We start from the raw sequence: 17735 nt of genomic DNA on the forward strand, positions 1-17735 counted from the left end.
TTTTAAACCATGGCATTCCGCAGGGCACAGACAACCTAGCTGTCTGATTGGTGGACAGAGTGGGGAGCTGGGGTGACATTTGCACTGACCCTTGATGAGCTTGTACTTGGTTGAGCCAATTCTCATCTTGCACTCCCATTTACCTTTAACCCCTAGTGGTGAAGTAATTACCTGGCTTACATAAGTATGGTTGTTATGGTTCGCTGGGAATGCCAGCCAACATTACAGTTTCTTGGTCACCTACTGAACTTTGCTTTTATGTCAGACCCTCACATCTAACTAATTTGGACCTGTTGTGCATATGACTTTGTTGATAAAAGGCTTATTTCAAAGAGATAAAAAGGTATTAGCATAAATTGTACAGTTCATACTCTGGATATTATTCAACCATGACTGACCAATGCCACCATGCATAAGCATCTTACCCAGCTTCCACAACACAGAACATCAAAATGTCAACGCTGCCAATATCCCTTGTAATAAGCGCGCGACCATGTGCAGAGACTATTGTCCTCAATGGGACTGTCCCGGGTTCGAGTCCTGGGCATGGGGACCTTTGCCAAATGTCTCCACCTCTCTTTGCCCTCTTTCCTGTCTAACTACTGCCAAAAAATGAAAAATAAAGGCCTATACATAAGATAAAGATATTTGATACCACACACTAGTAACCCTGACATGAAGACCTTTGAGAGGCTTTTACTCCGGGTGCTTAAACCACAAGTACAGCAGGCTATGGACCCATTACAGTCGGAGTTACATTTGGGTTAATGATCCAGTCCTATACATGCTACACAAAACCCTCTCATTTTTAGATGATACAGGGGGGTATGTAAAGCTGATGTTCTATGACTTCACCAGTACTTTTAATACAATCCAGCCTTTGATCCCAAGAGGCAAAATAGAGAGGATGGGGGTTGATCCTTTGTTTGTATACATGACTACCTAACAGAGCGATTGCAGTATGTAAAGGGGTAATGTCTCTACATACACACACATACACATGCACACAACTTGTCAAAAGTTTTGGACACATCCCATTTAATGGTTTTCTTTATGTTTCTGACTATTTACTTTGTACATAAAAAAATGTAAAATTATATAAGAACTTTAAATATGTTTTATATTTTAGCTAAAGTTTCTTTAAAGTAGCCACCCTTAGCAGGGATGACTGAAACATTGAGCTTTGCCCGTCTCTCAATGAAGCTCTAGGAAGTTCTTTAAAGACTCTTTGGAAAACCATTTCAGATGACCGCCTCATGAAGCTCATGGTGAGAATGCTGAGAGAGCAAATCAGCAATTAAAGCAAAATGTGACTATTTGAAGAAACTAAAATATAAATTGTTTACAGCTATTTCACACTTTTTGTTTATTACATAATTCCATAGTCATAAAACCGGCAGATGATATGGAGTACAGGAATCTAATCAACGCTTTTACAGTTTGGAGTAGAAGCAATGGTCTCAATTTGAACACCTCGAAGACCAAGGAGATGATTGTGGACTTTGGTGGGAAGAAACCTCAACATCAGCCTGTTACAGTTGATGGAGGGAACATTGAGGTGGTTAAGTCCTATAAATATCTGGGAGTCCACCTCAACAACCAAGTGGACTGGGCTTTACACCCAAATCTGGCATATAAAAAGGACTGAGCAGAGTTTTCTTTCTTACAACACTAAGATCTTTTAATGTATGAAGTCAGTTCCTGTACATTCTCTATCAAACTGTTGTGGCCAATGTTGTATGCTTTGGCGTTGTTTGTAAGGCGAACAGTATCGCTGTGCAGGATCATAACAGGCTTTATAAGCTGATCAGAAAATGTGTGTCTGCAATGGGTGGGATAGTGGACTCTGATGGGGAGTTGGTGAAAAAAAGAGGATGAGGAGTGTGATGTAGGCCATCTTCAACAACAGCAGACACCCTCTGCATGAGACTCTGGCAGCTCAGAGAAGCAGCTGCAGTAACAGCCTCAACTCTTTGCCCTGTAGAACAGAGACATTCAGGAGATCCTTCATTCCTGCTGCAATAAGACTGTGCAGCACTTCATGTTGACCATGTGCACTTTATACATATAATTAGGATGACTAATACTGTGGTATTGTGATTTTTTGTGTATTTGTGTGTATTGTTTTGTGATTTCTATATGCTGCCGGACACACAAATTTCCCATTTGGGGATTAATAAAGTATTTTATTTTTATTAGTAGTAGTAGTTGTAGTAGTAAGCCTTGGAAAGAGCGCTAAAACTAACTCTTATTCATATTTAGTGTAAAAATAACACATTAAAAACGTATATTTTGTACAGCTAGGAAGATGTCAATCTCTATGTAAGCAAATGTTTTTAAAACAATAATTTTACTTAGTTTTAGACTGTTCAGTTACACCCATGTCTATTGCTGACTGTTTAAAAAGGAGGGCACATGTAAAGAAGTAACGTTTGCTTCTAAATACCCCACTCAGCATGCTGACAAATGCAAAATCTAAGGGAGTGGTAAAAATCCATCTTCACACACACATCTGGTTCAGCTTGGCTTCACACAAGGCAGTTAGCAGGGGCTGTTGTAAGAGGGTGTTGCCGGGTACACAAATCTCTGGGCCTCCTATATATCTGCAGCAAGTGAGCGAACCCTGGGTTGAGGCCAGGCCACATCAGTAAACCCTGGCTTTGAGGAGAAACACCAAAGAGTGAAAACAATGTCTGGTCAAGACTGCTAGTGTTGCTGGTTGCTTATAAATGAGGATGACACTAACAAAAAGTTCTATAAGGGCTCCTCAGAGTCTACAAAGCAGCATCTTCTTTAAATCATTCCCTCACAAGAAACATAAAACTCTGCTGCCATTAGCTGATTACTGGCAAGTTCCCATGGCGAACTGCTTGTTTACACACACATTAGTGATAATGATCCAGCGACTTTGTACTTGAACAAAGGGCAGTGGGTAATTTTGATAGGGCAATGACACCTAACTTCTCTTTTGGCACTGGTGCTACTGTCCTAAAGTGGGTCGATGCGGGCAGAGAAAAAGTCACAAATCATGAACAAGTAACTCAAACTGTGCCCTCTAGTAACCTTTAATACCAACACGTGGCCCAGACTTCATGAAAATTAAAAAAATACAGTACCTCAAAAATTCAGTGCGACCTCAAAGAATTTGAGGTTAAGGTCATTCAAAAGGGCTCATTTGAAAAACGGAAGTCCCAAAAAATAAATAGTCTTGCTGTCTGGGCCTGATGTGAAAGCTTTGGTATTTACAGAGTTGCTTCCTGAAGTAGACTTATGGTTGCCGTTGCTCCAGGGAAGACTTAGGGATTTTCTTCCCACTGCATAGCACTGGACCAGAATCAAACTGGGAGCGGGCCTAAGTCACTGAGGTCACTCTAGTGATTTCCAAGTCATAGACACATGCACGCACAAATCACAAAGCCTCTAACATTGACACAATTACACCGGGACACACATATGTGTAAACACACACGTGCCCGTGTACAGTCTGGCTACCAGCTGCAGTTGTCTCTAAGTATCAGCAGATGTCTGGCTCTGAGATCAAGACCACAGAAGACAAGGGATGAGACCGCTTGGATGTGGGAAAGGAGATCCCTTAGAATATCAGCAATCCATCCCCACCCCCATCCCACGACACACTCACACGCACGCTACGAGAAATCCAGACACACACCACCAAAAACCTTCCTGACTTTTACTGGTCCACGCAGCCAGACAGAGGAGATGAATAACATCCCAGATCTGTAACCTGGGACTTATTATGACATATACATGTCAAAATAATGACAGTCCTGCAGCTTGGCCACAAGTGCTACATATGTTGGAGGAAGGATGAATGCTGGATTTGTGCGTCTTTTCCCGTGTGCGTTCAGGACATGATTTATTTTTTTTTTCACAGAGCATTTATATTTTCCAGACATGCTCCAGACGCTCACCTTCATATATGGAGATGATGTGTGGGTGGCGAAGGGATGACATGATTTCGATTTCTCTGCGGATGTGCACCATATCCTGCTCATCCTTGATCTTGTCCTTTCGAATCGATTTGATCGCTACCTGGACAGAGACAAAAAAATAAATAAAACGTTTTCATCAGACAACTTAAAGCAGCTTCAAATTGACATATCTGTCGGCTCCAGTGTTACTAACAGTTAAACACAGATTTCCTGTTTTCCTAGTAAATAAGCTTAATTTTACAAGGAAATTGCTAAATAAGAGCAAATGCATTGCCAGTGACCTTTATCTTGCACACAGCAATTTGACAGCACATGCTACACGCTATGTAAAGTCATACACTCTCAGTCAAAATATGTGAACCAAGAAGCCATAAATCATATAGTCCTATATATCGTAATGGAACCTTGTCTTATATGTTTAAACATATCAATCAGCATTACAAATGAGGCTATGATAAGTATCCCAATCCCCTTCTAACAAAAACATTAAGGAGCACATTTATAGGCAAAAGCACATTGGATTCCTTATCAGCAATCTGGGTAATAAGCTGTATGAAAAACAACTTCCTTCACTTATCTACTGCTCAATTTATACTACTGAAAATGAGCAGTTCACTCATAGCACTACTGATTGATTTTAGATGCAGTTTTACAGCCATCCTGGCACAGAGCAATGCTTGCTGCTAAATGGAAATGTCAATTTATAATCATAATCTCAGTATCCTCCTGGAATTTAATGTCAGCAGATCATCATTCTTCCAGATTCTAATAGGTTTCTATGTTTAAATACTACAACAGTTAGCTAAGACCTGATGAAACCTCTTGGAGAAGGGGTATGGTGTCTTCAATAGCAAGAAAATACTGAGAATGTAGAGATGCATCAAGAAATCACTTGGTGATCAGAGTCGGATGATTTGCAGCTTGATGTGCTCCAAACGCAAATCAGCCTGATGACAACTGAAAAATCACACATTTTGTCTTAGAGGTGACTGCACCAGCAGGTACCCCTAAACACAACACTCTCCAGTGTGAAAGTTGTTACTGTGGGAAGTCAGAAGAAGCACGAAAGGTTTAAGTAGTAAAAGCAGTAAAAGACTGTTCTACAGAGGCATCTCGGCTAATCATTCAAGATGCTGCAACAGAAAACTAGCAAGTGCTGCTCATTGAGCTCCTTTTACACTTTTGGTCATTTTGTACACGACATTAAAAAGGAGCCGTCTGACTTAGGGATATTTTTGTCTAATTTCTGATGAGTTGAATTTACTTTGAGTCAATTTACTCAGAAAATAAAAGCAATGTATTTATACCTTTGGACATTTCAGACTACAGTTTATTGTCGATAGTGCAAAATGAGCTAATCATGCTAATTGCTAATATAAGATGCTAAAGTCAGTTTAAATCATCAGCCTTGTGATCATTCTCTCTTTTTTTTAACTGTACAACTATCTTGCAGACATCAGGAAAAAAATTATTTGCAATGTTTATATATCTTATTTTGTACCTCTTAAACAGAAATACAAATCAGCTTAAATCAACATCGGCGGGTCAGCACTTTACAAATAAATATCTGAAATTGGCCACAAAACTCTTGGTGCATCTCTTGTCTGATAGTAAGTATGATGTTCACCATCCAACTGCAAAGCTTTGCCGGGTTTGCTTGTGCTTGGATGTACTACACACTAAATCAAAAGGTTATCATCAACTGAATCTATAAAAGGAGAGGCCAACATGCTAATGTGCTAAAAGTAAGAGGGCGCCTCCAAAAGTGTTGCTATTAACAGAACAGCCTCTCTGCCTTTCAAAAAGTCCTTGACAGGACATTAATTACAACATGGCAACCCACTTTTAGTCATTCTTATTCAGAATAGCTCATGGCCTCAATTTATAGCAGCCAGTGAAGCTGTCCTGTTGGGAGTTTTCAACAGGAATAAGGAGAATGAGCAGAGGTTGAGAAAGTGATTAATTTCATTTGGCTTGCTAAATGGGCCTTAAATCGGAAATACAGCTGCTACAAACAACACTTGATTTGATGATTGTTCAGTGCGGTTGGACTGCCAAAAGCTGCAACTATATACCTAAAAACCACTAGCCTCTGCTCCTTATAATTGACAATTTAGCGGCCCTCTTCAAATAGACCGATTGAGAGTATGCAGGCTAGCACATCACGCTAATTGCAGCCTAAACATCCTGGATCAAGTCCTGGGTTTTCTTTGATCAGGCCAGTATAGAGTCTGTTCACTCTAAATACTGTTAGTTTAAACTTTTATCCTCTCCTTGCAAAGCTGCTGCCTCTGAGGGAGCCCACGCAGGGAAAACCACAAGCGGTAGCGAGTGCCAAGCTAATTACCATGTACATCAATAAAAATAACCCCAATCCGGAATAACTCCATTCCAGACCATGCCTTGATTACACAGAATTTAAAGACATTAAACTATAACAAAACACAGCATCAGATTTGCATGCTGTGTTCCTAATTTGTTTCGGGTTTTTTTTTTGTTAAATTAGGCTTTTTTATACCTCACTTATTTCTAAAATATGAGTCACATTTCTTACATACAGTAGGTGCAAAATGTATTCTCTACTTTATATGAACATCAAAAATGCTTTAAATACAGCGCTGTAAAAAGTCAATTTTTGCATTCTTTTCTTTTGCACTTAAATGTTTCAGATCGTCATAAAAGTTAAAATTGAACAAAGATTACGTGGATAAATAGAAAAGGCAGTTTTCAAATTATGATGTGAAAAGGTACTTACCTAACTTCTCAAATCATGAATTTACAGTTAATACTGCATTTAATTTGATTCAGTTTCAGTAGCACCACCCAGGCCTGATTACTACCAAACATGTAGAATCAAGAAATCACTTAAATACAACTCGTCTAAAAACACGAAGTAGGCTAAAAGATCGAAATAGGCAACACATCATGCCCTGATCTAAAGAAATTCAAGAACACATAATAAACAAAGTCATTGACATCTAGCAGTCTAGAAAGGGTTACAAAGCCATTTCTAAAACGTTGAAACTTCAGCAAACATCAGGGAGAGACACTCACAAAACAGTGGTGTACCTTCCCAGTAGTGCTGCATAATATATTGAACCTCCATCGTCATCGCAATATTAGTGTGTGCAATATCTCAATCGCAAAGGAATGATTGGATTCAATATTTTGTGAGTTATTATGTTTCAGGAGTTAAACATTCACACTCTGCATATCTATAACACAGCTGGCCAATTGAAGGAACTCTAACCTCCCTTAATGCCCACATCAGACATATTTTCATAGTGGCTAAGATGCTAAAGCTCTTGGGAGAGTGGTAGAGACATCGGGTAACAGTAAAGAAAAAAAATGTCTGGAAAGTAAGTGTTAATAATAAAAGAAGCTAGATCTACATAGATTGCAACTGCTTCATGGCAGTTGCACCAATTGTTAGGTTTAGGGGGTAACTATTTTTATTTTTTTATATATTGCATAGGGCCAAATCATCATTTGAAAACTTTTTTTTATTTGTATTTACTCAAGTTATCCTAGTCCGACATCCCCACTTGTATGGTCTGTAAGATTTAAGCGTGACAAAAAAGCAAAAACAAAAAATCTGTAACAGAGCAAATAAGTTTTCACAGCATTATAATTTTCCCTCCAAGAATGGTAGTAATCAATCTTCAGCTGCAATTTTATTGTAACTTATTGAATGACCCTGCTCTCCCTCATTGGGTTTGAGACAAAGCCAGGTTTTACCATCATGGAGCTCCTCATGTTCCCATGCCCAGAACTCGACGTGGATCATTTAACAGGATTGTGGATCAACTGCTTGCCAGGTTGGCTGACACAGCTACGCTTGTTCTTAAGTGGATCCCCTATTACCATCAGTCACAGTAAACAGTCCGGCTCTGCTGCCCATGCCAGGTGTGGGGAGACCTAAGCCCCCCCGCCATTACCCAACCTACACTCCGAACAGAGTTTGTTTGAAGTGAAAGTCCGCGCCTTGCTTCAGTAGAGCCTGACATCTTCCAGGGCTTTCTCAGGCTATTAAAACAGATAAAGTATTCATCATAAACTGACCCGTCCTAAGGATCTTGATCATCTGTTGTGCTGACTGCGCGTCTGAGTCATTAGGAGAGAATGGGACAGGGAGCAGGAGTGGGAGGAAGAGGCCCGTCACTTTTGCAGAGAACTTTATTCTCAAACACAGCCAGGAATCATAATACCTCATTGGCGGCACAACATACAGCAGAGGAATGTCAGAGTTTCTTTCCCTTCTATGCACCTCCCCATTGAAGCCATTATTGGAGAATGATGTAATCTGGTGCTTTAAGATCACATTTATTTGACTCTTTATTCCATTCAACTCTGGCAGTCCGTCTCTTATTATTGTGCTGGGGTTCCCTCTATCCCTTGTGCTAACAGCTCACCTCCTCCTGTCTCTGATGATTCCTTTACACAGGATATTAACCTTCCCTCCCATCTCATTTCCTGCTGAGGATGACCTTTCATGTGTCTGTGTTCATTTCAGGTCTGCCTGTCACCACATCTTTTTTACTACAGATGTCATTTAATACATAGGGGCTCAAACAGTGTGTTTCAGTGTATAAATGCAAGCATCAAATCTTCACCAACCATCCTAAATCAAACAAACTTGTCACATTTTCACACGATGAAAGAGTTCAACTTCATATAGTTGTTGGATTCCAACTATTCTAACCAGCATGGCAACATACGGCTTTTCAGATTAAAGCAAACACTCCCGTCCTACTTTCGCTCATACACTGAATGGCCCCACATCTAATCAATCTTCATCCAGAGCCTTCAGTTAATTCCATCACACACACAGATGCACCCAGAAGCACAACTTCCTCAATTTATCTTGTCTGTCTGTTCCTGTGATTGAATTTGAGGAATGAGTCGAGTTTAAAATGGGCTGTTGTATTTACCATATGGACACAAGTGACTTCCTCTGGGTTAAAGGTCGAGTAAACTCTAACCATGTAACGTCAGACGCGTGTGGCCTGTGAGGAAGTCATGCTTCGTTATTGTTGCATGTGCAAACCCTTTATGCATGTGTCAGAAAAACTATAAACCACATCACACAGGACATAATTCAGAACTGTAAACCTTAAAGTTTTTTTATTTGTGTTAGTAGTTAATAGGAATTTGGAATGAGCCTGATACCTATGTATATTAAAGTTTTTAAAAGTTAAATTTTCAGAACTCCTAAAATCTTCTGACATAATCCTTCTGCATTTTAAAGTTTTTTGACAATGGGTCAAGGGGACTGGAGCTGTGCCTCACCCCTTATGTTGCTGCACACTGTAAGTCAGCTGGCTGAAATAAGGCTGCTACACTTTTTCCTCGCTTTCAAGAAACACAATTTTTCTGGTAGAGCTCCACTCTATACGGAATGGAATGGAATTACAATCATCTTTAAAATAGCAATGGATTCAAGTTTCAGGCATTCAGGATCAGCATGACGATAATATATTTTAGCCAGTTGGATAGACTCTAACTGCTTTCTTAATGCCCATACCTGATGTAGATCTTTACTGACTGAGATGTAAAGCTCACAGTGTGCTGGCGACAATGTGTACTGGTAAAAGAAGAAAAGTCAGGAAAATGAGGCCAAATCGTAAACATCACAATTTTCAGCACCTTTATTGTGGTGAAAAACATGGACAGTGATGGTGTGGAACTTAAAAGGAGCCCTGCCCATCATTCAAAACTTTAAATCTGCTGCTGGCAAGCTACAATGTAACCAGGTTGTTATTGGGGCCTGCCATAGCAATGCATAGGAGAGCTCCATGCAATGCATGGCAGGCACCTGGTCAAAACCTATCTCCGTTAATGCGGCCCGAACCGCAGCGCGCACCCCCACAATATATACATCAAAACGTCCGGCTCGGTCCCGTGAGGTGTGCTATTACTTTTATTGGTGTTTCGAGTTACTGTGGCGACGTAATTAACGAAAAACCACCCCCCCAAAATCCCCATAGGAATGAATGGAGTCAGGGGCGGAGGAATCCTCAAAATTCACTGTTTTTGAGGCTCTACTGTATCGCCATACTTTCGCCTAGAAACACAGTTTGACTTTCAGTTTGTAGAAAAATCTGCCGGCTTTTCGGAAGTGAAAACAGTTTGTTGATAACTGCTACGGTTTCTCTAAAATTACACTCCAAGCGACACAAAGTTTGCAAGAAAATCGCACTCTGCAGATGGCAGTTTAACTAGAGTGTACAAAGGGGTTTTTTCAGGAAAAAATTATTTTTAACTGGCACTCGCGGCCACAGATTTCGCTCTAAAGTCACAATTTTCAGTCAGATTGTAGGGCCGGGCCTCTGCTTTCACACAATAACTTCAACATTGTTCTAGGTCTCATTGTTTTCTGTCAAAACCCCCTCGATCGCCAAGAGTCAGCAGATTTCTGTAGGCCTTCTCCCATGTATTTTCAATGACAGTTTGACCAGTAATCCATGAGTGACACCATGTCTTTCCATCCTCCTATTTTATACTGTAAAAGACATAGAGCTATGAAAATCTCCATGATTGGGGACGAGGGATAGCTGTCGCCCACAGTTTAAAAAAATTTCAAATACCATGTACGGATTCCGAGATATTAGACTTTGTTCGGGAGCATGTTCAGGAATTTTTGCCTTTTTCTCCATTTTCCCTCTCTTTTCACCCAGTGTTGTGCCTTTATTATTAGATTTTCGACAAAAATGTGTTAATATTCTCGATCCCCTGTCCGTTCTGATAAAAACGGTCCAAGAATGACATCGATCGCCCCTACGGTTTCCGAGTTATGGCCAGTCGTTCGGGAGCATGCGCCTCCATGTTATAAAGCCTAGACCAGGGGAGACAGAGAGAGAGGTGCTGCGTGAGTGAGAAACAGCAGGTGTCAAGTTACACTGACGCTCTTTGCTGATTGGCTGATTCATTCCTCACTGTTCTATTTATAGCTCTGTGTATCTCCTACGGTATATGTCTGGATGGGATTCTGTCTTTCTTTCTGCCTCTCTGTGTCTCACACTGGGACACACACCCACACACACACACCCACACACACATGCATGGATTACTATCTTTCTGAGGAATTTGCATTGACTTTAATTGATTTTCATTCATTTCTATGGCTTAAACCTGACCCGACCCCTAACCCTTTGACCATCTTCATAGGAGGCAACTACATGGTGGCCATTTTGTGCATGTACTGCTGTTCCAACACCCAGACAACAGTGATTAACCCTAAAGGGCAATTTCTTTCATCAACCCTCCATGCTTATTAATGATTATTTAAAGCTTATAATAACATACAGAATGGTTTTACAATAGCAAGCATGTTCTATATAACTAATAGAAATAACCCAGACCTGAAAGGAGAACCAAGCTAGATTTTTCAAAATAAGACAAAACATGCTCTATAAAATAAAAGCCTTTAAACAATAGATGATTGCAGGAGTGGGCTTCACACTACTGTTGGAGCTCCCCCAGTGATGGGAATGGGACTATGCTGGTCCTTTGAAACAGGCTTACTGAAACTTCCAAAATAAAAGCCCATACCTTCCACAGTTACTATGGATTTTGTGAGCTGACAAGTGCATAGAAAATGATTTTTAAATTGCAAGCGGGTTCTATTTAACTAATGGAACTAACCCTGACCTAAAGGGAGAACCATGCTGGACTTTCAAAATAACACAAAACATGCTCTACAAAATAAAAGCCTTTGCATTTTAAACAATAGATGATTGCAGCACTGGGCTTCACACTAATGTTGGAGCTCATCCAGTGTTGGAAATGGGACTATGTTGGCCATTTAAAATAAGGCTTACTGAAAATTTCAAAATAAAAGCCTCAGTCTTCCAGAGTTACTAGTAATTTTTTAAGGTGATTATTGCATACATAATGATTTTTAAATAACGGCCAGAGAAACTTTGTCGTCCCAGAAGCACGCACCAAGAGGCAGGCCCCGTCTAAATTTCTTCCGAAATTTTCTAGTTGGGGCCTGCCATAGCAATGCATAGGAGGCACCTATTACTATGCACCTCTAAACTGGACTCTTTATATCTTTATTTTTCTTCCGCCTCCGTTAATGCGGCCCGTAGCGCATTAACAGAGGCGGACTTTCATTGATTTTCAGTCATTTCTATGGCTTAAACATGACCTGACCCGACCCCTAACCCTTTGTCCATCTTCATAGGAGGCAACTACATGGCGGCCATGTTGTGTGGGGAACTTAAACAGCAAGTACTGCTGTTCCAACATCCACACAACAGTGATTAACCCTAAAGGTCAATTTCTTTCATCAAGGTCAATTTCTTTCATCAACACTCCATGCTTATTAATGATTATTTAAAGCTTATAATAACATACACAATGGTTTTACAATAGCAAGCAGGTTCTATATAACTAATAGAAATAACCCTGACCTGAAAGGACAACCATGCTTGATTTTCAAAATAAGACAAAACCTGCTCTACAAAATAAAAGCCTTTAAACAACAGATGATTGCAGGAGTGGGCTTCACACTACTGTTGGAGCTCCCCCAGTGATGGGAATGGGACTATGCTGGTCCTTTGAAACAGGCTTACTGAAACTTTCAAAATAAAAGCCTCAACCTTCCATACTTACTAATGATTTTTGAAAGCTGATAATGGCATACACAATGGTTTTAGAAGAGCAAGCAGGTTCTATGTAACTAATGGAAGTAACCCAGATCTGAAAGGACACCCATACTAGGTTTTCAGAATAAGACAAAACATGCTCTACAAAATAAAAGCCTTTACACTTTAAACAATAGATCATTGCAGAACTGGGCATTACACTACTGTTGGAGTTCACCCAGTGTTGGAAATGGGACTATGCTGCTCCTTTGAAATATGGGTTACTGAAACTTTCAAAATAAAAGCCTCAACCCCCCATAGTTACTATGGATTTTGAGAGCTGAAAAGAGCATAGAAAATTATTTTAAATAGCAAACAGGTTCTGTATAACTAATGGAACTAACCCAGACCTGAAGGGACAACCATGCTGGACTTTCAAAATAAGACAAAACATGCTCTACAAAATAAAAGCCTTTGCATTTTAAACAATAGATCTTTTCAGGACTGGGCTTCACACTAATGTTGGAACTCACCCAGTGTTGGCCTTTTAAAATAAGGCTTACTGAAAAATTCAAAATAAAAGCCTCAGTCTTCCAGAGTTACTAGTAATATTTTAAGCTGATAATAGCATAGACAATGAAATAAATAAAAAATAGCAAGCTCTGGTCGGAGCAAAACGCACCAAGAGGCAGGCCCCGTCTAAATTTCTTCCGAAATTTTCTAGTTCTTGTATTACTCTATAAATAGTAAAATGGCCATAAGCTATGTTATTCTGTAGTTAGAATCTGAAAACTTCTAAGTTTATCAAGTGTTTGTTCTATAGTTTTGCATCTATGTATCAAAATCATCTTAACAAATACATTTTATATTTTAAGAATTGTAATAGTCAATAACACATGCTATTTAAATGTGTTCAAGTTCAATAAAAGCAATTAACTTATGTTAGGAATTTTGTTTTACATCTTTGCTTTAAACACGATGCATGATTTAAACAGGCTGCATGATGGCGCAGTTGGTAGCACTGTTGCCTTGCAGCAAGAAGGTCCTGGGTTCAATTCCCAGCCTGGGGTCTTTCTGCATGGAGTTTGCATGTTCTCCCTGTGCATGCGTGGGTTCTCACCAGGTACTCTGGCTTCCTCCCACAGTCCAAAGACATGCCTGTTAGGTTAATTGGTCACTCTAAATTGACCTTAGGTGTATGAATGAGTGTGTGCATGGTTGTTTGTGTGTTGCCCTGCAATGGACTGGCAATCTGTCCAGGGTGCAACCTGCCTCTCGCCCATAGACTGCTGGAGATAGGCACCAGCTCCCCTGCGACCCACTATGGAATAAGCGGTAGAAAATGACTGACTGATCTTTGCTTTAAACAATCATACCATGTAACTATTATTTTTCCTCAAGGTATCACATCACAAAAATCTCTTACTACCCCATACTAGAAATACATGACAAAATATGAAACTAGAACTTTTTTTTAGCTGATGTAGAAAGAAATTTTCAAAGCTAACCATTCAAACCCATGTTTTTACAGTTAAATAGTCAACAAAGTCAAATACATGTCAAATGATGTTTATTTGCCAGGACCTATGAAACCAGTGAGAGGTAGGTGGGATGCCAGTAATGACCTGTATACAGAGTTTCATGGAAAGTTCCACATGTCTTGCCAGAGTGGGCGTTGAGGTCATATTTTGCCATGATGTTCAAGCCTGTAAGGATATATTACCAATGGGTGGGTTTGCTATAATGCGTACAACTTATCAGGTTTAAAAAAGAAAACAGAAAGTGGCCAGCTGACCTAAATGTGTGTGTGTGTGTGTGTGTGTTCCTGTCTTGGCATCACAGTGAGAACCATTTTCCCGATTTCACCATCAAATTGAGGACCGTTTGTACCAAAGTGAGGACATTTTGCTGGTCGTCACGACCTATTTTGCTAACCGTTAGGTTTAGGACTAAGGTGTGAATTGACTTTAGGTTAAGGTTAGGGTTAGGCATGCACTGGTAATGGTTAGGTTTAGGGTTATTGTCAGGGTTAGGGCATAAAAAGGGTTGAAAATGACTGAAAATCAATGGAAGTCAATGGGAGTCAACACATGGTCCTCACTACATATAGCAAAACAAGAGTGTGTGTGTGTGTGTGTGTGTGTGTGTGTGTGTGTGTGTGTGTGTGTGTGTGTGTGTGTGAGTGTGCACTGACACAAGTTTTCTTTTTTTAAAGAATTACCAAGTAGGTTTCCAAAAATTTTAATTATCTGCAACTGTTAGACAGCAAAATTAATTTCTGCCATATTTAAACATGTTGGACATTGACTAAACCCATGGTTCATAAATTGTGGTACAAGTACCATTTGTGGTACCAGGGCACCATTTATGGGTCTTCAGATGGATACTTGGCACTAGTATTTGCAAGGTGAACAAGAGCAAAGAATGCGAATGATTAAATGGACCAACAGCCAAAAAGACAAATTCCTCAAAATCTTAAATTAAACTTGAATCTGGGAATGACATCTAACCTAAAGTGTCTCAGTTAAATTCAAAATCAATGGGATTTGCTAATTGCTAAAGCTTGTTATACAAGCTAAATAACAACATATTTCTCTGCAAGTTTTACTTTCAAATAAAGTAGCCACATGTTCACTGAAGGAGTGTGCACTGACATTAACTATAATGAATCTTTAAAACTGCAAATGAACTTTGTTCACTGAAGTCATCACTTGAGATACAACGGAGGCCATTTTGGATTCTGGGGTCAGGGTTGGTGGGAAACCTTTAACGTTCCCATTTGGAATGCTGACTTTAGGGGAACTTTGTCATACATTTTTCCAACTTGGAATATTTTAATCTCTAGGCAAAAATGGAACGTTTAATTTAATTGCGCCCTTTTACCATCATTGCAATGCCAATCAGTTAAGAATGTTTCTTTTTTTCTCCTTTTAGGTTTTTATGACTTAATACAACAAAATGAAAAAGTCCAAGTCCTGTTACAATACTACTCAAAAATAGTACGGAGAAACTTGGAAAGCTTGATGTTTACTGTGGTGTTTGACAACCACCAGCCCATAGGCGTTGCCAGACCCATTTCATTTGGGCAGTTGCCCCAGGATGCATCTTCTGTGGCCTAGTAAAACTTTGCATTCAGATTTCCACAAAAAAGTTGCCACTGTTACACAACAAAGTGCCTATAAAATCTACTTGAAACAGTTACAAAGAAGTCTGGTTTGATGAGGGAAAAAATAAAGGAAAAAGGAAAAACTAATGAATTATGCACTGTACTGTTTGTGCAGACAAGATTGCATTGTGAAGCCAGTGAGAAAAGAGCTATCTCAACATTTAAGAAATGTTGCATATAAGTGTCCAAATCTGGAAGCAGTAAATTAGACAAAATGTATCTTTCAGCTCCTAAAGGGGAATATAGTTTTACTAGATCATTTAGTAGTAAAGCAGGGTTTTTTTTTTTTATAAGTGTTGCCCCTCTTGTTTCCATTTTTCATATTCTTTATTTGTTTGCAGCACATTGGTAACAAAGCCAGAGTATTTAAATTGGAAATAAGGATCTGGACTTTATATATATTAAGATCTTGTGCCCCAGTACTACTTTATTTGAAGCAACGCCCCTGCGTTGGACCAAACCATACTGGAACAAAGGAAAATGACCTCTGTTGTATCATTTTGAGGTTAACTTAACAGCAGTCTCATCAGTCTGTCAGTAGCCGGATTTGAACTCTAACATCCGGTCGGAAGGCAGTGCACAGGACAAGGCGTGTGCTGCACAACTTCTGGCCCCATGGGTCTTATTTTTGAGCGTATGGGGAATTCCCAACGGGATGGCAGGAGGACAATCACACGCTTGTGGCTGCAACTCTGCACTTCCTCTGAGGCCACTATCGTTTGCAGAGACTTCTAACGGTATGAGTGCAAAACAGGCGTCTGGGGCGCACTAAAAAAAAAAAACCGCACTGACAAGTTATTTACAGTTGCTCACCTCTCTGCCGGAGTGCCGTTCAATGGCCTTCTTGACTTTGCCGTAGGTGCCTCTGCCCAGCGTCTCCAGGAGCTCGTAGCGGTGTTTGAGGTTGTGTTTGTGGTGGTGTTTCTTCACGCCCGAGTTCCGCCGTCCCTCACCTTGTGACGGGGTCTCCTCGGGTGAGCCACCGTTAGGTGAGGCTGGAGGGGAGGGGACACCCGCGCCCGGTTTGCCCGCTGCGCTTGGACCTCTCAGGGACTCGGGACGGGTGCCCCCCCGACGGGGTGATAAATAAGCGGTCTCCATTTCAGTAGGGAGGCGTTTTAAATAAGCTTCTCACTGTTAAATATTTTAAACTATCAACTTAAACTAATCAATACGATAATACTTATAGACCTAATACTAGTAATAATAAATAAATAAATTACAAGTGATATTAATACATATAGAATCTACTATTTACTGATTGTCTTGGTTGATCATTTGGCTTTGATCAAAGTAAACAGACATTTCTCTTACCTATTTACGTTTTAATAGCGTTTTAATAATCGGTTACTAATGTAGCGCTCTGTTCTAAGAGGATCACTATAATACCTAATAGGCATACAAATTAAATTATAATGGCAATAATGTAGCTAGTAAAACATAGACTATTTTGTGTTCAGATTTAAACCGCAGGTTGCATGTCGCAGTCTGACCACGCTTTCGTTTTAAACAAATACTGGCTGTATTATGTTTGCATTCTGTGTCCTATTGAAGAATAAAAAACAAATAAATTGGCACGATCTATCTGTGGTCAATTCTATGTTGTTCACGTCATCTGTCGTCCTACACGTTGCCAACATCACAAGAAAGGCGAAAAAGCTGCGACGAAACCGGCGTTTTGGGTGAAGATGACCCTCATTGTGTCCACGGCCCAGGTACACGGCTCCTTTCATTCATCAAGAGGCTGTCTATTGTGCGTCTGCATGCTCCGGGCTCTGCTCGGCGGCGATGGGAGTACGCTGTGCTCGGACTCAGTCTCACGCTGACGCGTTGTGGATACTGCCATGATCGTTCCGCTGCGCCCTTCTTTCTCTTCTCCTTCTTCGCGTGCCCTTCTGGTGTTGCGCCTTCCCTTCCTCTCTCTATCCACGGCGTGAGGGGCCGTGGGGAAGGAATGCGAGATGATCCGAGACCGGAGGCGGAGTTAAGAGAGACCTCCTCCTGCTTTCTCCTGCCTTTCCTTCC

General features: G+C 40.3%; 1 protein-coding gene across 2 annotated transcripts in view; it reads right to left on the minus strand.

Annotated features, from left to right (window-relative positions):
- Positions 1–17735, minus strand: part of nuak1b (NUAK family, SNF1-like kinase, 1b) — a 29120-nt gene extending 11385 nt beyond the window's left edge. The window contains exons 1-2 of one of the 2 annotated variants that reach the window (XM_047346321.1): positions 16524–17735; positions 3933–4053 (exon numbers count right to left, since the gene is read on the minus strand). In XM_047346321.1, the coding sequence (XP_047202277.1) occupies positions 3933–4053; positions 16524–16811 (409 nt within the window). In that variant the 5' untranslated portion in view covers positions 16812–17735. The remainder of the gene's footprint in view (positions 1–3932; positions 4054–16523) is intronic. The other variant, XM_047346328.1, reaches the window with a different exon arrangement.

The sequence above is a fragment of the Girardinichthys multiradiatus genome, chromosome 2 (assembly GCF_021462225.1).
Source record: "Girardinichthys multiradiatus isolate DD_20200921_A chromosome 2, DD_fGirMul_XY1, whole genome shotgun sequence".
NCBI lineage: Eukaryota > Metazoa > Chordata > Actinopteri > Cyprinodontiformes > Goodeidae > Girardinichthys > Girardinichthys multiradiatus.